The 24,221-nt window shown below is 37.8% G+C and overlaps 2 protein-coding genes across 2 annotated transcripts in view; one reads left to right on the top strand and one right to left on the bottom strand.

Annotated features, from left to right (window-relative positions):
• Positions 1–24,221, bottom strand: part of LOC134822317 (uncharacterized) — a 142,053-nt gene that overhangs the window by 90,089 nt on the left and 27,743 nt on the right. Inside the window, exons 2-7 of the mRNA XM_063833307.1 lie at positions 3,628–3,735; positions 3,247–3,457; positions 2,366–2,481; positions 1,910–2,018; positions 1,540–1,721; positions 1,312–1,402 (exon numbers count right to left, since the gene is read on the bottom strand). Coding sequence (XP_063689377.1) covers positions 1,312–1,402; positions 1,540–1,721; positions 1,910–2,018; positions 2,366–2,481; positions 3,247–3,457; positions 3,628–3,690 — 772 coding nt within the window. The 5' untranslated portion in view covers positions 3,691–3,735. The remainder of the gene's footprint in view (positions 1–1,311; positions 1,403–1,539; positions 1,722–1,909; positions 2,019–2,365; positions 2,482–3,246; positions 3,458–3,627; positions 3,736–24,221) is intronic.
• On the top strand, positions 13,108–22,945 carry LOC134821551 (tubulin alpha-2 chain-like). The gene is made up of 12 exons (XM_063832257.1): positions 13,108–13,246; positions 14,036–14,185; positions 14,898–15,013; positions 16,285–16,413; positions 16,889–17,047; positions 17,236–17,368; positions 19,129–19,219; positions 19,489–19,621; positions 19,860–19,913; positions 20,172–20,281; positions 22,457–22,526; positions 22,892–22,945. The coding sequence occupies exons 1-12, from the start codon at positions 13,117–13,119 to the stop codon at positions 22,943–22,945; spliced, it is 1,329 nt and encodes a 442-aa protein (XP_063688327.1). The 5' UTR covers positions 13,108–13,116.

Here is a 24,221-nt window from a genome sequence, read left to right as displayed (position 1 = left end):
TACAATTGCAATTTGTAATAGCAACGGGGGGAATGCAACGTCAATTAATGTCAATTAATGTCAATTAATGTCAATTAATGTCAATTAATGTCAATTAATGTCAATGTCAGTTTTGCAAAATTTTGGAATACTGACATTAATTGACACGATATTTTTCGACCAGAGATTATGTAGTTCTACCATATTTTTAGCACTTTAGAACGTTTATATCATCAATTTATTCACTACTATCACATATGGAAATGTGAAATGTGAAAAAAATTCAGATCATTAAACAATAAAACTAAAATAATACGGTTTTCCGAAATTTAATTTTCTTAAATGGGCGTGGCCATCCAAGGGCGTGGTTCTCAACATTATCAGAACTTAAAACCCACATTAAACGAAATGCCTTGATGACATTTATGTTTGAATAACGAATCTTAAACAGCTAACATTACTCCTTCATACTAAAAAAGCCGATTCTAGATATTTTACCTGTATAAGAAACCAATAAAATATGGGCGTGGCCGGTCGGGACCGAAGATGGAAGATTTGGAAGACAAATTAATGTCAATTAATGTCAATTAATGTCAATTAATGTCAATTAATGTCAATTAATGTCAATTAATGTCAATTAATGTCAATTAATGTCAATTAATGTCAATGTCAGTTTGGGGTTTTTATGGAATACTGACATTAATTGACGTTGCATTCCCCCCATAGCAACCAAAGGTTAAGTTTAACTGTTGTTTATTCTTCTTCTAGCCGCGTAAGGAGTAGTGATTTACGTTTATTGATTCCTCTATCAGTACAGCAGTTGGACAATGGACAAAACAAATAACATCAAAACTGTTGAAAGAAGACTCAATAAAATTTGAGGATTAGGTGATATTAAGGTTAGAACTAGAAGACGTTATTCACTCTTTCTGTGTTAAATTTGTCGTTAACAGAAGATGGTTGATTGATATTTTAATTGAATGTTATCTTTAACTGCTTTATTGGTTTTGCTTATCTTTAAACGCATTGATTCCAGTTATTATTTGATGTTTTTAGAAAATACTAAATGTTCATTTTGTTCAAAGATCACGGCTTTTGATATTTTAATTTTTGCAAGGTATCGATAACAGTGATCGTGACCTTCTATTTGTACGCTTTATTGACCAATTGCAATATCAAAATTGATTTTTTCTGCATCGACTTGTAGAATATAGCTAATAACAATTTCTTAATATACCGTTACAATCAAAAAGTTTATGGAGCTCTATAAGCTTAACCTAAATACAAATTATAAAAGTATTATATTTTCAATAAGCTAATAAGAATTCTCACGTGTTAGTTTGAGAGTAGCAGTGGCCATTTTTTGAGTCCCGTTGTTATCAATAGTAACACAAGTGTAGTTTCCTTGGTCTGCTTCCAGAATCTGAGGGAAACGAAAATAAAATGTCACATTCAGCCCAAAAGCAAGAAAGAAAAAAAAACAATAAAAGTTAAAATGATGAAAACTGTTGAAATTTTGAAAATATCGAAGTTGAAATGTTGAAATGTTCGGAAACTCACCCATCGGACGGTGAGAGTATTATCCTGAATGACCATCTTCCTGCTAGGTCTGATAGTTTCACCGTTCTTCTTCCACTCCTCAATACTCTCTATCATATTATCGTGCACACATTTAAAGGTTGTGTGGGCGTTCTGACAGGCTTTAGCCATCTCTGGCTCCACCTTCAAGTGCTTCTTGTTCACTGGAAGTGATGACATTAACAGCTGGTAAATATATCACTCTAAATTTTGCTGGTGAATGGATAAGTGTCGTACAGCAAGGACTCACACCGTGATGATCGCCAAGCTGAGCACATACCACGCCCACAAATAACATTAGTGAACATGTGATATTAGTGACAAATATCACATGTTCATTAAAACTACTTACTCTTATCACAGGGTCCAGCCATTACAGCAAACACCATCCTGTGGGTGTCACAAGCCTTCTTGTAGAGATGGCAAGCAGTGGGATAGGTCATCATGTCGCTACCACAAACCTGAGGTTGTTTATATAGTTCAGAGAGTGAGGGTTTATAATTAATGGTGGAGTTGGGAATTAGGACTGTCTTGATATTTGATAGTGTCGTGTACTTCTTCGAGAAATAGCTCGAAGTTAGACATACCAAGAATTAAAGACCAAATGTTTCCAAAACAACAAACATTGCAAAAAAGCAAATAATTTGTCTTAATAAGACCCGAAATTGGCCAAGACAAACCAGAATAACAAAACTTGGAGAATGAATGGCCAAAATGGGTTCAAAAACAAGCAAAATTGCGGCGCAAAATTGCAAAAATTATTGATACAACGAGCCAGAATCAGTCAAGATGGATTAAAATAACAAACCTCTGCGTCAGGAAACTCAGGACAATATTCTACACAAACACATCGCTCCTCTCTGCTGTATCTCTCGATGATACACTCTTGTCCCAACATACAAGGGTGGCCTTGCTTGGTGCACTCTGTGGAGGTTAAGTGAGGTTTCTAGCCTTGCTTGGTGCACTCTGTGGAGGTTAAATGAGGTTTCTAGCCTTGCTTGGTGCACTCTGTGGAGGTTAAGTGAGGTTTCTAGCCTTGCTTGGTGCACTCTGTGGAGGTTAAATGAGGTTTCTACTACTTGCTTGGTGCACTCTGTGGAGGTTAAGTGAGGTGACTAGTAGTGTAACTATGGTAACTAGTAGTGTAACTATGGTAACTAGAAGTGTAACTATGGTAACTAGAAGTGTAACTATGGTAACTTGTCCCAACATACAGGGGTGGCCTTGCTTGGTGCACTCTGTGGAGGTTAAGTGAGGTTTCTACTACTTGCTTGGTGCACTCTGCGGAGGTTAAGTGAGGTGACTAGTAGTGTAACTATGGTAACTAGTAGTGTAACTATGGTAACTAATAGTGTAACTATGGTAACTAGAAGTGTAACTATGGTAACTAGAAGTGTAACTATGGTAACTTGTCCCAACATACAGGGGTGCCCTTGCTTGGTGCACTCTGTGGATGTTAAGTGAGGTTTCTACTACTTGCTTGGTGCACTCTGTGGATGTTAAGTGAGGTTTCTACTTTTATGGGGGTTATGAAAGTGATCAGTGATTTGGCGAGATTTGGTTTAATTCTTGGAGAGTTCAATTTCTACCCAAGTGCATAAGCGGTCAGCTATAGCTAAAATAAGAGATTTGGTTCATAGTTTAATAGCTTCAATTAGTATTGCTAATATACAACAAAGACAGACTAACCGTCCATTTTTATCTTTGTTGCCTTTGCTGCCTTTGCCTTATCCTTTCCCTTATCCTTTCCCTTATCCTTTTCCTTTACATCTTTTCCATCTTTTCCCTTTACATCTTTTCCCTTTCCTTTTCCATTGCCTCTTCCTCCTTTCTTGTAATCCTTTTTGTCGACTTTGACGGACTTCTTGCCTTTGCCGTTGCCTTTACCGCTCTTTCTCTTCTGCAAATAAAATATGAATTATGTGGTGCGATCTTTTGATCTTCTAAATGTTTGAACGTCCGGGAGTGGGAGCAAGTGATAAAACGTCTACAGAGCGTTCATGCCCTCTCTAGCACATTGAAGAATGAAGAAGACTATATGCTACACTAATGTTATAATGTTACACTAACCGCACTCTCAGTGATTGCTAGAAGGGTTGCTAGGAGTAGTAGAACCAGTAGAAATCTGCTCATACTAAAATGCTACCCTCTTCTAAGTTTGACTAGTCGTCTTCCTAACTACGGGAATTGATTATATCAATATTGTTACGGTGTTACAGTGTTACAATAATGTTACAGTGTTACATTTAAATCAATATTGGGAATAAATGGTTGGTAAATATGGAATTCAAATATTATTGTTAGTATTCACGGAAATGGTTCAACTTTATTTCCACGAATAAATCTAAACGACAAAGTAAGCGATAAAAACAAAACAAACGATCTAAACAAGATAATGGATGTCGGTTATACCTTGCGAGTCAAAGCCCAATGATACCCTTCTAGAACTTCCTGTCCCACACAAGGTGGATATTGATTGCTACTCATTTAATTAGAATAGAAGAACAAAGGAGCAAAAACCGACCACCGATTTGAAGGTGCCTGGTGCATGGCATCCCTTATTAAGCACCGTTTTAGAACCAAACAACGCCGGCTAAAATCAAGCAGTCACTGACTGGTCAGTTAGTCAGTAGGTGTCACTTCAAAAGTGGTTTTAAGCCAGCTAATTTGTGTGTCTGGGACGACAAAGCGCAAAATGAGTATGCTCGATCATAGTTCAAACTTATAGTTATAATCTGGGGACCGTTTTTAAGAGCAAGGGAGATCGCAATACCGTGGAAATTATTAAGTACGAATGTTCAACATAAGAATTATAAATTATTAAACGATTCAAAATAAATATGGAAGACTGATAGTTGATACATAATGCGAAATGTTCGATATTTAATAAACAATTACTCCATATTTCCTAACATTCACAAACGAATTTGGACCACGAGGAATTTTTCAGGACGTTGTTAATCTCGGTAAGGTGTATACTGTATACCGTATCATTTACAGTATTAGTCGCAAAATCATAAAGGTTTTATAACATTGCATAATTAATGTAATGTTATGAAACCTTTTATAACTGCGTGTCTCGACAACTATAAGCCGCTTTTCAACTTTATTTCTGCTGGAGAGGTCGTTGGAATTTGAAAATCAGGTCCAGAATGAGATATAACGAACTCGAACCTCAATTCATTAACAATGCTTCCAAACCCGTGATGTGCGCTTGAAACAAGTGTAAACTGGATATAATTCCATTAAATAGTTGTGGAACACAACAAGAAAATTGAGAATAATCTTGTGCGAGGGTAGGGACCCAGATGTCGTTTCTAACCCAAATAAACTTTAAGGAGGCTTCTCATCAGTAGCCGCACCTCCTTACTCGGTTTCTGAACTGGAATTCTATGGGCTTCCAGACGGCCAGACCGAGTATTACCACCCCATCCTTCTAGAGTTCATCACAAGTAGCACCCACCTTGAAGATCTTTGACACCCAGACACACCCCATTGGCGAACAAACTTTGGATATAATCTTACATGCTCCCGAAGGAATCCCTGGTTTATGGTCTTTCTCATCGTCACCAGCACTTTCACTAGAGTCACCAGCCCTTTCACTGGAGTCATCAGCCCAATCACTGAAGTATACAGAAGTATAGTTGTGGAACACAACAAGAAAATTGAGAATAATCTTGTGCGAGGGTAGGGACCCAGATGTCGTTTCTAACCCAAATAAACTTTAAGGAGGCTTCTCATCAGTAGCCGCACCTCCTTACTCGGTTTCTGAACTGGAATTCTATGGGCTTCCAGACGGCCAGACCGAGTATTACCACCCCATCCTTCTAGAGTTCATCACAAGTAGCACCCACCTTGAAGATCTTTGACACCCAGACACACCCCATTGGCGAACAAACTTTGGATATAATCTTACATGCTCCCGAAGGAATCCCTGGTTTATGGTCTTTCTCATCGTCACCAGCACTTTCACTAGAGTCACCAGCCCTTTCACTGGAGTCATCAGCCCAATCACTGAAGTATACAGAAGTATAGTTGTGGAACACAACAAGAAAATTGAGAATAATCTTGTGCGAGGGTAGGGACCCAGATGTCGTTTCTAACCCAAATAAACTTTAAGGAGGCTTCTCATCAGTAGCCGCACCTCCTTACTCGGTTTAGCTGAGTATCAAGAAAATTCTGTTCAACTTCATATCTGGCTGATGAGCTCGCTTTAACTGGGGAATCTTGCCAATAAAACGACGCACAGGGGTAAGAAAACGATAAATTTGGGTCACAAGTTCTTTAATCATTGATTCTTTAATTAGCTGTGGTATCAGATCTGATTTCAACCCAATAAAAGAGATTTTTATAGCTTTTAAGAGAACATAAAATCTAGCAATGAGTCAGAGTGGAGCTTACAGTTACTACAGAAAAATATCATCAAAGAAAAAATAAATGAAAGCGCATAAACAACACTATCGCTAAACGATTAAACTACTTAACGAACATTAATTGATTGTGTTTGCGTCTGTCGTGTAAATGTATTACGAAATGTATTTTACTATTTGTCTAGACAACTGCCGAGCGGAAAAGAATATAATTCATGAAAATGTGTTACATCTAAAGCTGCATCTATCAACTGTTGCATTTATTATACCCGTCATTATATATTACCTTATATACTTATAATATGGGTAATGTTTGTACTGAAGGATATTATATAGACGCGTTCCACAGAACAGTACGATACTAATAATAGTCCAAAAAATCAGGAAGAAATTGCATTGAAATCAAATTATGCTTTCTGCTTACAGGCAAAAGCGTAACTGTAAATCGACAAGGTTATTAAATTTAATGCATAGTACTAAATGAGGCTGCTATATAGACACCACGTGCGACCTAACACTAAATTTATTCGGAGGCTTATTATAGTTATGTAGAATAGGAAACTATGGGACAACGATTTAACACTTGGACACAGAAGCCAGCTTAAATCAGTCGAATCAAGCAAGTCATTGGTCACAGAACGTGGCTTGCGATAATAACTGAGGCACCAATAATTAAATAGGCAAAAGCAAACGCGACAATAAGAATTGGGGTTGGCACCAAAAGCAGGAACGTAGAATTGTAATGCTTTGTCACTGTTCGGTAGTCCTATAACATACTTCGAAGCACTTTAAAGTTTAAATGTGCCACTCCAAAGTGCTATTCAAGCACCAATTTCCTATTATTAGAAAGTGAACTCAGCTCAGCCTACTCAAGAAACATGACCTCAACAAAACACTGAAAATACGATAAAGTTACGTAATAAATCGCAGAAGTCCTAATAATAATCAAATTTTGCGTTGGCAATTTCATTTTTAAAGATTGACAAAATCTCGGTGGGTCCGAAATTTGGAATTTAATCACTTGAGAGCTGAGAACAGATTAGTGTCAGAACGTTTTAAAGTTTTAAATAATGCGTGATTAAAAGGGGTTACAAAATTTGGATAGCGTATGTTTTGTCTTGAATATGGGTGCAGTACCCGTGAAACCGACAAAGAAGCAGTAAAAATTGGGTGGCACCCGTGAAATTGAACGCAGAATCACTAAAAATCCCGGGAACAATGGACTTGGTTGTCGGCTCCAGGTGACAATTCAGGATAAAAATTACATGAAATCGAGTAGCAATGAAATCAGTCACATACCAGAGGGGTAAAGTGAGGAATCTGTGAAAATGTGACAAGGCAGAGAGTTAATAAAGAGAGTGTATTTTAACAGACTATGAGCATTTTAACACACTTTTCTTCCATTCACCTAGCAGAATATCCCAGCACAATATCCCAGCGGATAATGTGAGACAAGGATCCAATGAATTTACAGACTACACAATACACAGAGTATAAAATACGAGTATAGCTTCTGTTATCGAATTACATGCGGGTGATTTACCAAACTCGATCTTGCAGGCAATAATAATTTAATAAATTCCGGCCAAGAAATGAGAAACAGATAATTTAAAGCTCGATCAGAGCACCAAGACATCATAAGACCTGGCTCCAACGAGCATTGTACACATTACAGATGGTATGTTATATATACGATGCCACTACTGGGAAGGTGTCTGTAGTAGCCTGACAAGTGTTCACAGTAATGGTATATAGCCATATCAACACCATACAAATAAAGTCATGGGAGTCATTTAGATATGAGACACGATAAGATGACTTGTAGGCTGTAAGAGCATATATTATGCTCATATTACTACATATGACTAAATACTCTCTCTTTAATCAGTGACATATACAGTAATATGTCAGGCCAGGGTTGATATATTCTATGGGTTTCATAAGAATTATACACGGGTGGTATTCGGAGGAGTGTTGGTTAACACATTAATGTTAAGAAATCAATAGGTCCAGGAATAGAACTAAGTTGCAGCCGGCACGTCGTTCCCTCAGATGTGACCCCCATCCCTGCTCATAACACATCATGGAGTTTAAAACGAGCCGAGCATGACGGTGATGCAACAAATCCCTAAGGGTCAAGCTTTTAAGTGACTATAATAACCTCACAACCATTACCTCCATCGCAACTCGCAACAAAAAATCACAAAATGAAAGTGGCCACGGAGGCGGGAGACCGGACTTTAAGAGAGATTATAGCTTCATAACCATTTTACATATTTTATAGACTGGGCATCATCCCAAATTACAACAAATTATAACAGATCTCGAATCTCGGTGAACTTAACAGAGGCCTGGATACTTTGAAATGGATAGATCATTATGTCACTGAAGGCCGGTGAGTTAGCAATGATGATACTGTGATATAACGGATCATGACGGTTCTAGTAACTTCACTGGGATGAGCAACAACCAAACAAATATGGGAATCTGACGACGCTCACCATTACAACTCATAAAGTTACAACTCATAAAGTTACAACTCATAAAGTTACAACTCAAAGGTTACAACTCATAAAGTTACAACTCAAAGGTTACAACTCATAATAAGTTACAACTTATAAAGTTATAACTCACTATAATGATTAAAGATCGACGGTTGATCACTTCGTATTGGACCGGGACTGATAGGCTTCGTTATAAGATTACATGATTACATCTTTACATCTGTGTAGGAAACTAATCTAGGAACTACAAATTGTCCAGAAATATAGCTAGGGACAGGTTCGTCCTGGAAACTACAGGAACAGGTTCGTCCCGGAAACTACAACCGACACTAACTCTCAAGTGCCTCAACAAATCTCATCTCAACGAAACTACAAACTCTCATAACGGAACTACAAATCACACAGATCTGACAATGATCACGTTACCCAGCCCATTAACTAGATCTCATATATAGAGTGATACGTATTATGGCACTGTTCAGGCCTCTAACCACGTCATCTCCCACACTCTCCCACTGTTGGTAGCAGCACAGAGCACACGCCCACCCCTTATCAGCTGACATCTCTAGGAACCTTATTAGGTGATCTTTCCAGGAACCTTATTATGTAACCTTTCCAGGAACCTACACAGCGTCATTTAGTAGCGTGATTAAGCAGGTATGTGTGGAAATTACGTCAACATATATACATATATTATATATTGCAACAACACTGGGCAGAGAGGCAAATATTATGTAATCGAATTAATCGTGGCTGGCCGATCATTATACAGACAACAAATTCCAGCCAATAAATTATGAACAGTACGACATAATTTAAAGCTCGACCAAAGAACCAAGACCTAAAGGGCATCAGCATACATATTGTAATAGATTTTCACAGATTCGATTACCGGATTAGCTGGATATGATATATCAGTACACTTGACTGCAAAAAGCACAAAAACCTGCCCGCCCAGTAACATAAACAGTGCTGCGTCACGTCCGCAGTCCAGCCTAAATTGAATTTCAGAAAAACTGAAATATTCTCGGCCTTTAAAAATTTAAAAACGGGCTGTAATCAATATTAATATAAAAGTATTCAACTAAAATAAGTAGAAGTGTTGACTGTTGAGCGCTAAATGCACCGATCGGAGGAGTAGGCAGGGTCATGGCACGTTCGAAACTGACACGTGGCGATATCTGACGGAAGGAGCTGGCTCCAGAGAATGCAGAAACGGATCCCCCTAGAAAGTGCACGAGAACATGAGGTCCAGAAGCCGCCAAAAAGTGTCACGAAATGAAAATTCTGGTTGTAGAACTTGTAGCAGCTCGGAGGAGAAACTTGAGATCCTAATTTTTGTCATTAGCTTGAAAACTTATTAGATTTTGTAAACTTTTGTGGAATTGGAAACGAGGCTCCCTAATGAAATCATTTCAGGTCAGGGACTTAAAATTTCGGAATTGGAACCGCCCCAGGAGTAAAACCACCAACCGGGCATAGACGATAACAGACACTCGGCTCGGCTAGAGAAAGCCGCTTCAATTTTGTGAATTATGAGTCGAGCGTTTTGTTATCATGCAGGAGGTTGCAATCACTGCGGGGGGAATGCAACGTCAATTAATGTCAATTAATGTCAATTAATGTCAATTAATGTCAATTAATGTCAATTAATGTCAATTAATGTCAATTAATGTCAATTAATGTCAATGTCAGTTTTGCAAAATTTTGGAATACTGACATTAATTGACACGATATTTTTCGACCAGAGATTATGTAGTTCTACCATATTTTTAGCACTTTAGAACGTTTATACCATCAATTTATTCACTACTATCACATATGGAAATGTGAAATGTGAAAAAAATTCAGATCATTAAACAATAAAACTAAAATAATACGGTTTCCCGAAATTTAATTTTCTTAAATGGGCGTGGCCATCCAAGGGCGTGGTTCTCAACATCATCAGAACTTAAAACCCACATTAAACGAAATGCCTTCATGACATTTATATTTGAATAACGAATCTTAAACAGCTAACATTACTCCTTCATACTAAAAAAGCCGATTCTAGATATTTTACCTGTATAAGAAACCAATAAAATATGGGCGTGGCCGGTGGGGACCGAAGATGGAAGAGTTGGAAGCTGAAATTTTTTTTGGTGGTCTTTGAACCTAAGGATCAACAGATAAGAACATACTCATAATTATTCAAGGACATTTTGTTTTTTTGAACCGGTCTAACTTACATAGACGTGAATATCTTGAATATTTATCGAATAATGATAATCTCAAATTTCAAGACATATCAATGTCAATTAATGTCAATTAATGTCAATTAATGTCAATTAATGTCAATTAATGTCAATTGATGTCAATTAATGTCAATTAATGTCAATGTCAGTTTGGGGTTTTTATGGAATACTGACATTAATTGACGTTGCATTCCCCCCATCACTGCAAGGTTGAGTGGAGGCCGTGTGTTTTAGGAGGCAGGTTCTCTACACATCATGCAGAGCATATTCATATTGTATTGAATCTTCATAAGAGGAGTGAAGGAGTTATTAAGAGTTTAAACTTATCAAAGTTGCGGAGGATAATACGATATTTGATACATTTGTCGGAGTCACTGTAAGTATTATCGTTGAGAAGAAACAGGCACTGAAACGAACTGAGCTCATCAACAGATCAAACGATGGACACACTTCAATTTCAAAATCACTGACAAAAATACCGCTTGCGTAACCCGACAGGGAATATGTACGACAATGTATTCAAATGTAATACAGTGTATATTAATAAATACACCCATTAGTAAATGCATTTTATCAAGTTGGACTGGCCGCCTCAAATCCAATCACGTGGTCAAAACACGTGGGTAGCAAGTGAGTAACACGTGGACAACTTTATACCTACTTCCAGTATGGTTTCTATGACGACATCACGTGGTTTGACTTTGTAGACAGTCACGTGGGGTGTGAGGTAGGATATTTACTGGAGGGATTGTGCTGAAGGTGTTGATGGGAGCTGATACTCTGATGTTTCAGTAAACAGGCTCGAATAGAAAGTTTCAAATTTAAAAAGATTTAAAAAGATTTAAAAAGATTTAAAACAAGGACCAGGAACGTTTACAGTCGGTACCAATTCTTTAATCAATAGACCAGCATTGTTCCCTGTAAGCGCCATATCAAACTAATAAGATAATACCCCTAGGAAGTTCTGCGTATCTCGTATCGCAATGCAAGTAAGATGATAATATCATGATATTATAATGAAGTAATGATAAACGAAACCCAGCAAAGGATATCTCACAGACATTAATGAAATGTTGCTGGGAAGTTGACTTATATAGATTCAATCTACGGCCATAACGCTTGGAAGATACCTTATTACAGCGTACAGATTGCATCTTAGATCGTTTCTATAGAAACTCTCCCGGAAGTGGGGATCAACTGTGATATCTGTCACCCATCAAGCATGGCTCCACTGTGTAGGTGCGGGTGGGTGCGCATCCACCCAAAGGATGTTGCACCCACTCAGTTTCGACTTGCACCCACCCAAACGATTTGAAAATTTGTACACCAAAATTGTCAAATTTTGTATATATTGTCAAACACAATTAAATGATTACTTTCTTCTGACTTCATCGCACAAGCTACAGAATCGTTGGACTCTATTAAAAGGTCATGAGACTCCATGCATCAGGCTTTGCTACGGATCTGGAAGACTCTGCTCAATAAATAGCAGACTCTGTTACGGAATATGACGGACTCTGTTACAAATTGGGCTGCAGAACCTGCTAGGCTATAACATACTCGACAGCTTGATACTAATGGACTCTACCACGACTCAGACTGCAGTCTACGGTCCGTCCCCAGTCTGCTGAGTCTGCTGAGTCTGCTGAGTCTGCTGAGTCTGCTGAGTCTGCTGAGTCTGCTGAGTCTGCTGAGTCTGCTGAGTCTGCTGAGTCTGCTGAGTCTGCTGAGTCTGTACTCTGTCGGCGATATTGCCGAAAACACTTGTCATACTGTTTGTTTGATTACTAAACCAACAGGAAGTACCACCGGCTGCTACTACAAACAATCTTACCAACAATTGCATTATACTCTGTGTTACGTGTGGACTCTCTTTGTTTGGTTCCCTTGCTCTTGCCAACTAATCCATTAATCCCCTTAAAGTTAAAGCTTGGTGAGTTTTAGTAGATCCAATACCTATATATCCTATTGGTATTAAATTGGTGTGAAGTCAATCTAAATTTTTCATTCAGTATAATAACTTAATAATATCATCTTCATTTTTATCATCATCACACCGAAACAACCTAATAGTAATGAATAAGGGCGCTGGCCGCTACCTTCGAAAACGGTTGATAGTAAAATAGAATATAATACAATCGAACAGCATAACATAGCATAAATAGTAATGATAATAAAATAATTCAATATTATGGAGTTATGGGGCTTCTGGGTGCTATGTAAGGTTCGACAAATCAGGCTGATACTGTTAGAATTATGTCCTACTAAAGTGCTAAAGAACACCCTACTAACTCTAACTCTAAGTGCCTTAATCTGCCCCTTAATTTTGTAAAGAACTGTGGTGATGCAGCTGCAAGGTATATCTTTTACTATATCGATATTAATTCAGCAATTAAGGCTAAACCATATCCTATTTTCAGCATAACTCAAGACAGAATAAAATCAGCAGGAATGCCGCGGGAATGCGTTTCCCTCCACATAGGTCAGGCAGGAGTACAGATTGGGAGATCTTGTTGGGAGCTGTATTGTTTGGAGCACGGTCTGGGGAATGATGGAACACTCAAAGAGGGGCATGACTCAGGTTTAACATATTTTAACATATATATTCAACATATTTTAACATATTTATTTTAAATCAATCCGGCTCTCAATCGACTAGATTTTAAATCTGGTTTAACAATAAGGAAATTAGTCTTGTTAAAAATCAGCAAATTTAAAACTAAGAAATAATTATCAGGAACCTAATTTGGTAACGGTGCGGTGGACTACATTATCTTAATTTAGAATGGTCGGAATATCGCAGCACATTTGCTTAACTTAAGCGTGTCGTGATTGCAACCAATCTGCCCTAAATTTGTAAAATAACTGTTATACATGCAGTAGTGCACCTGATCAAACGAACACTGTCAATATTATGGATTTGAAAAGAAAAATGTTCGAAGCGACGAAAAGGGTGGGTGTATTTCTACGTGGCTGATAAATGATAGATCATCGCACAAATTAGACAGATGGAAATTTGCCAACAAACCTCAATATCTTTCAATCGAGATACTTGATTGATTTATCGTCATAATCTGTCAATTTATTCAATATCAATGAGACAGGCTTTGCAGTTTGCACGAATCAATGTGTAAATTTATAAATTAGGACTAGGAAAATCGATACTGATGCTGGTTATAACTTTATAAGTCAAAATGCTAAAGAGGTCAAATATTTCGTCAGCTGATCCAGATTCCAGAAATATCCGAAATAAGTATTATAAGTTAATCATTTATACCTGATTTCCTCATATTTCCACACATTTCCATACTATTATATGGTTAAAGTTACAATATTAATTTAATTTAATGAAAGTAATCGTTATTTTTAGAGTCTAGCGATCTGACGACATTGTACTCGGAGGCATCAAACGGGAAATATGTGCCCAGAGCACTTTTTGTGGATTTCGAACCAACCGTGGTGGACGAAATAAGAAATGGACCGTTTTCAAAACTATACAATCCTAGCAACATGATAACAGGTGAAAGATTTATAACGGAAATGACCAAAAAATAGAACCGTTCGAAAATATTGATTATTGCCCCAAGCTGCACTGTAAAATATGATGGGCACCTAAATAAAACACAGTTAACGCATACCATCGAGCTACATTTATAATGTCCACAATTACATGTACCAAATAAATTAAACGCACCCAATATAGCAGAACTGTTATTTTAACTGGGTGCCGTGCGAGCCGATGACAAAGAAAATCCTTTTTCTGGATATATTTCGAACTCTAATCAAAATTCTTAAGTGACGTATAAACGATTCGGTCTTTTTTAGTTATAAGTCACAAATTTTTCGTTTTAGGTGGGCAGTATTCTACTGACGAACGCCTCTAAATAAACATTTAAACTGATACTTGTATGTGATTATTGCCGAGAATTAACAAACATTGACACCGCTATATAAATATAAGGCAATATCATATTGGTGTATTATATCACTCTTTATTTACCACAAAAACACTTTACTTTGAAATATGGTTATTACGGAAACACTATATTTCCTATAAAAGCTTTTCTTAAGAAGTGAAATAAATTCTTCATATTATGTAGCTAAAGAGTGTGGACTATTATAGCTATATACCTGGTTAAAAAGTTTCCATCCCATTACATAATAGTTAATACTCGATAAATTTAATAGATTTTAAGTGTTGTTATAAAGTCTAAAAATACATTCAACTGCAGGAATGGAGGATTCGGCAGACAACTTTGCTCGAGGGTATTACACGGAGGGAAGGAAGCATATCAACAAAGTGTCAGATCAAATGAGAAAGATGATAGAGGCATGCGAATCAGTTCAGGTACATTAATTAACTAATTAATTAATTAATTAATTCTCAGATCTAATGAAAGATGACATATTATACTGTGCGCAAAATAATGGGTGTTACCAACAATTTAGGACATATATCTGTATAGCTGCAAAAGAAGATGCCAAATTTTTTTAGCCATAAGCTATAGTTTGTATATTGTAAAACAGCAGTATAAGCTTCCATGTGGACGGAAGGGTGGTCAGAAATTTTCAGAGCATACTATTTAACATTATAATATTGGTCAACGTACTCTCAGTCTACATAGAATAGATCGTTCTTGACAGTTGAGCAACAAAACAGATTTAGCTCCTGTATTTCACTGACCGGAGGATATAAGGATCGACACTCTTATCAATCCTGTCAAAGAATACCATAGCAGAAATGAAATCAAGACAAGTTTAATCTAGACTAATTTAGGGCTGACAATAAAACGGCAGCCGCTGACGTTTTATTGTCGAGTTCTGATTAAGGTTCGCCCGATCATATGACAGATGTTATTGATTCAGCCGATTGATTCAGCCGATCATATGACAGATGTTCTGATTGATTCAGCTGATCATATGACTATATGACAGATATTCTGAGTGGACCACTTATTGATCACGCGACAAGAGCCAATAATTGATGTCAAGAAGGCTATACAACTGAACCTTCTTATCAGCATCATTATCGTACAGTCTAGTATGGAGCATGGTTGTAGAATATAGCTGTATCTGTTCTGCAGCCAATCAGCACCAAGCAATTTGGTCACGTGACTTCTAAACAACCAATCATCAGCGATAAAGATAAGCGCCACGCGATCGAATAAGATAAGGGTTTATCTTTGTAATAGCTCTAATGGCAGATAATCAGCATGAAGCAAGTTCGTCACATGACTTCCTGTAAACCAATCAGGCCCAGACTTACAGACTATATAGTAGATGAATGTGCAGTGATTATCAAGTGGGAAATATGCTGCTTATATCATCTTATCTTTATCTATTTCCGTAATTCTTATGTTTGCCGAATAGATAAAACTGGACGGTGGAAATGAGACTTGATCATGACTTTAAAGGACAACCTTGGTTCCGACCCTCAGGGTCGAAACAGACGCACTACACAAGGTCGGAACAGGCACTGAGGTTATAACACAAGTGTTAATCTAAATGATTTAACAATCCAATTTCGGAAAACTATCTTTAAAAATACGGGATTCTGGATTACCCTAGTGAAGTTAAAATTATTTTGAGATTCAAGGGCGTTAAATTCCCCCATTTCAGGGATTTCTAATGTTCAGATCGTTCGGCGGCGGTACAGGGTCGGGTTTTACTTCACTTCTAGTCGAGGAGCTCTGCACAAACTATGGGAAGAAAATAAAACTGGAGTACGCTATCTACCCTTCACCTACGGTTAGTGGATTGGATTTAGTTGTTACTTTTAGCTGAGTATCATGTTAGTAGGTAACACTTAAACTGCACTGGTGAAGAGTGAAGACTCCATAGTCCATTTGCACAGGTCGTTCCATAATCCGGAAGGCGAGTGCAAAAATACCGATTAGACGATTAGCAAAGTAAACTCAAGAAAACGATCAGATACAGAAGTGAACTTTGCATCTAATCGTGATAACGCAGCGTGCAGACGCAGCTAGGAGGCCAAATTGACCGGGCGAATTCCCACGCTCCTGCGCGCATAGCAGGGTCACGTGATCACATATTAGAAACACGTGGTACACAAAAAGAACGCCTTGGCTAGACGCTTAAAATTATGAGTCGTGTAAAATGTGTAAGAACTTATAAATTGCAAAGATGACTCCCATTATAGCTTCTAATTATAGTTTGTAATTGAAACTAGGGACGTAACATTAAACTTGTGATCTCACCGCAGGTGTCTACATCCATAGTAGAGCCATACAACAGTATCCTTACTCCCCACCAAACTGACGTGTGCTTCATGATGGATAACGAGGCTATCTTTGATATATGCCAGAAGAAGATTGATATTGAGTGGCCTACGTATGATAACCTGAACAGACTTATCAGCCAGGTTAGAGATAAGCCATTCATGGGTGATGAGTCTATAATCTTAGATCTGGTATCAAATTGGTATCTCCTCGATCTAATATATCCACATCTATCGATTGATTTAAGAAATCTTAAATTTACTAGATAGCATGCAGCGTAATATTAACTCGCTCAGCTCAAATAACCTGATAAAGTGTGTTACACTTACAGGTAGTGAGCAGCATAACTGCTAGTCTGCGGTTTAAAGGGTCCCTGAACGTGGACCTGAACGAGTTCCAGACTAACCTGGTACCCTACCCCCGCATACATTTCCCTTTAATTAATATGAGTCCCCTCATATCACGTGAGTTATAGTGAACAAATATTGATAGTAATGAGTGTGAGAATGAAACTAATTTTTACCTTATCGGACCTTATTTGGACGGACATAATTATGAACGGACATTAATATGAACGCTAGAAGGCACTCAAAACCATCAAAAATCCGAATTTTTTCTTATTTTTTTATTTCACAAAATGATTTTTAAATCCATTTTTATACAGTAAGTAAGAAAAGCAGTCGTTAAGCAGTAAACATGTTAAAAGATGTGTACATGATCAGTGTTAAATATTGCATATCATCTTCATCAAATGGGTTTTCGTGCATGAAATAGTTCAACGTTAAAAAATTAACCAACGTTGGCCTATAAAACGTTTAAGAACTTTTCATTCACAATCTAAAATTAAATACAACGTTAAAACGCTGTTAAATTTTAAACGTTGCTCATATCAATTGGTTCATCTTTTTGGGCGTTCGTCAGTTCGTGTAATGTTTTTTATCCCAGTTTCAACGTCTTTTCAGTTTCAATGAGTCAGCTAGAAACTTGATCTCTATTTCCAGACTTTCATAATGATCATTAGGCTCACAACAGCTGGAATAAAATAAGTTAACCTCCTTTCTGGCTCACTTGTGGGCTGCTTCAGAAGGCTATACTATATATAACTGTCTAATTGAATAATTGGAAGAGAACTCCATCAGGCCTAGATGAACCAAGCGGGGAGTTGATACACCTTTCACAAGCAAGAGCCACTTTGGTCTACTTGCTGTGAGGTGTCTCAGCTACGCCTACATGGGTTGGGGGTCCCCCCTTTTCTTTTTGTTGGCTTTGCTGTTTGGTCTGCACTGATCACCATTATTTAGGACTCGACATGATTTAGTGTTTTACAGTGTGCCGTGTGGGAGCTTGGGAGTAACTCTTAGAGGGAATATCTTCGATCAGATTTGCAAGGGTTTTGCTTGACCGTCCTTTTTCCAGTTGCCGCTCTCATTAGCGATTCATCAAGAGCGCTTTTTCCATGGGATTGTTCGTTGACTTACATATTGCGTAGTCTGAACTCTGATATCATTGTGGTAATATAATTGCAAAGCTGCAAGATTTTGCAGTTTTTAATTCCCGGGTGCAGATAATTATAATTTATATAGACTTAAAATAGAATTAAAGTCGATGTACCAAGCGCTTAAAGGGCCGTTGCAATCTATTAATCAATTTCATATTGGAGAAACTCTTCAGTCTCGTCTAATAGTAATAGACAATGTCCTTGGCAACACGATTTACCGTAATTTATGTAGAGGCTGGAACAAGTTTGTGATGTTGGCGGGGACTAACTCATGAACTATGTTGTTGAGTGCCATACTTTCGTTGACTTTTTCCGCAAAGTTCCCCTCGAAAATATCATATTATACTAGTCGAGTTTTCTGTGCCTCCGGCAGCCAAGGAGAACCTTTCCGTCGTTAACTTACGGCACAATAAAGTTCTCATAGTTGTCATATTCTGGACAAAAAGTTCGAATTTTTGAAAAAAATTTAATGGACTTTAACTTGGACGGACCTTAAATGAACGGACTTTATTTGAACGGACATTAAGACGAACGTTAAGGCCTCCAGCGTTCAATTAATGTCCGTCCAAATAAGGTCCGATAAGGTATTCGAAAAGTTTATAAGAATTTACGATTCTGGAAGAATCAATAGACATTGCACTGATCTTTTTAAGCTTTATAGATTCCGTGAACCATTATATTTTCGTTGACATGTTCTCATAGCTATACCGGTAACACCTGCACCAGGTGAACGCATAAACCACCAGAGTTACACAACGGGTGAGGTTACAAGCGAGGTGTTCGAGGAAAGCAGTCAGATGGTCAAGTGCAACCAAAAGTTAGTTTTCAAAAGTAACCAAAAATGAACTGCATTATTGATTATACTAAATGATAAACGAAAACTTACAGTGATTGTTGACTTCTGAGAGTGAGTTTATCTTCTCCGATGGCTCAACTAAAGTTTAAAGTAGGTCGTATTTTTCAATTTCATGAGAACATACCATAATTTGATTGAATCCTATAAGCCATAAGGCCATGCTATAGGGTGTCTGACTCCTTCATTAATCAATTCACTAATATAATGGATAATTTATAATGTGTTCCCAGGCGAGGAATGTTCATGGCTTGCTGCCTACTATTTAGAGGAGACTTCAATACAACCCACATTAATTCCGCTATTACAAACATCAAGTGCAGAAAAGATATACACTTCGTCGACTGGATACCCACTGGCTTCAAGGTAATTGGAAATGAAAATTGAAAAGTTTTTTAATTTATCTGGAATCACAATGAAACTCTGTTTAGCTTTATAAAGTGGGTGGATAATGGATATGTCCTATGAAATCATGGATCATGGCCCCTATTATAATAAAACTATTTTCATTGCATCTATATGCATTTTCTTATCATGGGAAAAAATCCCATTTCTATAAGTCTGACAACACGGATTTATGTTATTAACGTAAGTTCACTTTCAGATTGGATTGAATGGATCTGCCCCCATGGTTTTCCCTGACGACGAGCTTGCCCAGGTGAGCTTGATGATTGATGAAATCACAAATTTCAAATTTAGACACAGCTTTTTATAAGCTTATGATATGAATAATTCACTGATGTATCTCATAATTGGGTTTCTATCGATTTCAAATTCTACTATATAGAAGCCGAATATGTTGATAAAAATTCAGTTGGGTTGAAAATTAATGAATGTTTGTTGATCTTGATAGGACTGTACGTATATTATTACTATTTACAGCTGTATTGAAACTTGAAAAAGTTAAAACGTTCAGGTGACTAGATCGTGCACTATGCTAAGCAATTCAACAGCAGTAAAGGAAGCGTGGGAACGACTACATGACAAGTTCAAGAGCATGTACAATAGACGAGCGTTCGTCCATTGGTCAGTATAGAAGACACCAAATTATAGTTGTTATATTCATAATCATATATATTTGGCCCATATTGATCATCTAGTTTATGTTCTAGTTCTACTTCTTATAGGTTATACGCCTAGTACGTGGTATATTTCTACTTATTAGCTAGAGTATGATCATAATAATAACTCGGAAAATTTGTGCTTCCGGGCCTAATCTCTTCTTAATATAGGAGGGCTGGACCGAAAATGTAAAACAGCTGGCATAGAGCTGTTTCACTTTGGAGCACCGTCTAAAATATAATAAAACCTTAAACTCCTAAAATAAAATTACATGATCAGTGTCTAATATCACATATCATCTTCATCAAATGGGTTTTCGTGCATGAAATAGTCCATGCTTAAAGCATCAGTGATTTCTAGCTTTATGGAAACCTTATTTTTTATCAAACTACCCCGGTCCTGCAATTCAGTGTTAACTTTTAGTTTTACAAGCCATTCGGCGTGAAGTGGTATCATCTTAAACAACTTTAGGACTTAGGTTAACCTTAACATCACGTGGAGCTTTCCTAGCACTGTTTCATTACCTCCCCTAGCTGAGTAATATGAAATATAAGTTATAACAACGTCGGACAATGTCCTTGGCAACACGATTTATCGTAATATATAGAGGCTGGAACAAGATCATCACCGATGTGGACTTTGCATGAGATGATATAGCACTTATATCTAGCTGAGGACATGGACAAGGCTAACGAGTTCCTGCTCCGAGTAAAATCGGCGGCAGCGAGCGTGGGGCTTCACGTAAACGAAGGCAAGACCAAGGTTATGACATTGAATATGGAGGATCGACCTGTCGACCTACAAAGTCGATACGGGGAAGCCATAGAAAATGTGAATGATTTCATTTACTTAGGCTCCTGGATTGAGAGCAGAGATAGGGAGATAAGGGTTAGAAAGGGAAAAGCGTGGGGTGCCCTACATAGACTGAAGGATATCTGGAAATCCAATCTCTCAAAGAGCCTCAAGATTAGATTGTTCATAGCGGCTAGTGAATCAGTACTGCTCTACGGATCAGAAACCTGGACACTGACAAAGGCTCAAGTGAAAAGTTTCGACGGGACATACACAAAGATGTTGCGTATGGTGCTGGGTATCTCATGGAAGGACAAGGTCAGCAATATAACTTTGTATGGTAGCCTACCAAGGCTGTCGAACAAGTTACGAAGCAGGAGATTGAAAATGGCGGGACACTGCATCAGACATCCTGAGCTACTTGTCAGTGATTTAGTCTTATGGAAACCTACGCAAGTACGCACGGTTATATAGAGCACAGCAAGGCCGACCAAGACAAAACTACTTCAACTTGTCTATGTTACTGAAGCCGAAGGAAATTGGGACAAACTCTAAAGAGGAACTGCGAACCCTGCTGCGGGACAGGGATATATGAAGTAGCTAGGCCAGGGGGTTATCTGGCGTAGATCGGACTTAGTTCCAACATAGTATGTAGTAGTAGTAGTACTAGTACTACTACTACTAGTAGTAGTATAACTTATACTACTACTAGTAGTACTACTACTACTACTATGTTGGAACTAAGTGGAACAAGTTTGTCATGTTGGCGGGGACTAGCTCATGAACTATGTTGTTGAGTGCCATAATTTCGTTGACTTTTTGACCCTTGAAAACATCATATACTAGTAAAGTTTTTTGTGCCTTCGGCAGACCAAGGAGAACATTTCCGTCATTAACATACGGCACAATAAAGTTCTCATAGTTGTCATATTCTGGACAAAAAGTTCGAAGTGGAAAAAAAATCAACAGACTTTAAATTGGACGGACCTTAAATGAACGGACTTTATTTGAACGGACATTAAAATGAATGTAAAGACCTCCATGCAGCGTTCAATTAATGTCCGTCCAAATAAGGTCAGATAAGGTAGTTGCTTTCATATTCTCACGTACAGGGGTGCCATGCCGGCCCATAGTGCAAAGAAACTGCTGCTAGCTGCTGAAAATGGCGCGCAGTTAGCAGCAATCAGCAGCAGTTTCTTTGCACTATGGCACCCCTGTGCTCTAGGCAGATTTATCAAATTCAAAGGATATCGAAAGAATTTAGTTTCTAGTAAAGTCTAGTAGAGTCTAGACCATGCCTTACAGCAGGGACCAATAATTAAGCATACTAACGTGTTTTATTGTCAGGTATGTAGGGGAGGGTATGGAAGAGTCAGAGTTCACAGTTGCCGAAGAAAGCATTACGGAACTTATTAATGTGAGTTGATTATATAATCTCAATAGTAATACTGATTAGAACCTGTAAGATTGGCCTCCAGCTCGCCATTTTTGAGATTCAAGCAAATCGAGGATGTTCGAAGAATGCAGGATGTTCAGCTCGACAAAATACCGACAGAAATTATAATTTTGTTATAGGCCCTAAAATTACTCTTCCAGATCCAGTCGTAGTCTTACCCTTCAATTGGATATACTAGCTCTGATACGTCCAATTAGCTTTAAGTTTAATACCTCAAATTTTCAGTAAGCATCAGTACGTTACGTGATCGAGATCACTGCACATTCAGTTTCACAAAGTTTTATTCAAAAAGGACGTTTAGTCTTGATAGTTTTACTCATTTTCAGGAATACGAAGAACTGAGTACTGCGTGTGAAGAGGGTGGCGATGATAGTTATTAAACTTAAACGGGGAAGTTTTTAGCACGATGCGCTACTTGAGTACTGGGCCGCGCATCAAATAATTCTTCTTTGTTTTTGCAACCTCGGTAGATCGGCGAGATGCGCCACTAACTGGGCCTCGCCGAGCTGCGAAGGATTGACATCGTGAATCAAACGGGGAAGAAGAACTGAGATATTGGTATACTCATACTTATAGTTACAAGTTAGGGGCTTATTTACCAAAGGCAAATATTTTTTATTGAGGTTTCCCAAAAGGTGCTCAGACTTACTGCTGCAACAGCTAGATGTAGTGATGTAATACTGAATCGATTATTATATTCATAAGACCATATCTTACCGTCTGGCCCACTAGTATCCTACCACATACTTTACGGGTGAGATTAGATTTGGATCCCTATTCGTGTAAGTTCACGAACGTTGATTTCGTTTTTTACGGTAGTACTAGTAGTGTTAACAGTTTTGGTACAAACATTTGTACTTAAAGTTAAACTCTTATCTTTACCATTAATGATATTCTAACGGCTAACCCCAACACTAACCATAAGCTTCATACCTAAACAGCCGAACTAACGTTTTAGATTTACAAGCCTGCCACGTGTGCGAGTCTGATAAGAATAATGTTTTTGCTCACATCTCCTCAGGGAAGGATTTTTTAACTGAATGTCATGGGGGTGATTCTGAATTAGCGTCCAAAAACACACTGATCTAGCTTTAACTTTCATACCCTCCGGGCCATTCCACAAAAATAAAAGTTTATGTACATAGCACTTCTCAGATGGGCTATTACAAGAACAAAGATTTAAGAAACAGCCTCAAATTCAAAATACATATGTATGTCTATATATTAGTATTACGGTCCGAGTCGTAATATAATTTGCGTTGACGAACAATATTATATATGTCGGCAAGGAGCAAATCTATTTTTAACTTGTATGTTGTATGACGTTACTGGGCGGCGCTCGGCCTTTCATTCCGCCGAATCTTTATGAACATAATAGCCTGGGGTCCCCAGCTAGGTAAGTATGACGATGCCCTACCATGAGGCCATATATAATATAATAATAATATTTCTGTTGTATATTGGGGACTGACTTGTACATATTTTCTTTAAAAGTAGCTTTCCACTTTCAGTAAGCCATAAGCCCATGATGAGATATTATTTTCATTTCAGCTAAATAAGTTGTAGGTGTTGACCGAATATTTGTAGCACACGGCCGTACGCGGTTAAATTTATTTTGTATTTGGGTGAGCTGAAATTATTTAAATTATATTCCCA

Source organism: Bolinopsis microptera, chromosome 10 (genome assembly GCF_026151205.1).
Source record: "Bolinopsis microptera isolate Bmic1 chromosome 10, MBARI_Bmic_1.0, whole genome shotgun sequence".
In the NCBI taxonomy this organism is placed as follows: domain Eukaryota; kingdom Metazoa; phylum Ctenophora; class Tentaculata; order Lobata; family Bolinopsidae; genus Bolinopsis; species Bolinopsis microptera.
Note: the sequence above shows the minus strand (reverse complement) of the source record. Positions and strands in the feature narration are given on the sequence as shown.

Excerpts from the sequence above, each read along its gene's own strand:
- LOC134821551 (XM_063832257.1), top strand. The coding sequence starts at position 13,117 with ATGCCGCGGGAATGCGTTTCCCTCCACATAGGTCAGGCAGGAGTACAG. Across the intron at positions 19,914-20,171 it reads CTGACGACGAGCTTGCCCAG|GTGACTAGATCGTGCACTAT; the intron begins GTGAGCTTGATG and ends TAAAACGTTCAG. Across the intron at positions 22,527-22,891 it reads GCATTACGGAACTTATTAAT|GAATACGAAGAACTGAGTAC; the intron begins GTGAGTTGATTA and ends ACTCATTTTCAG.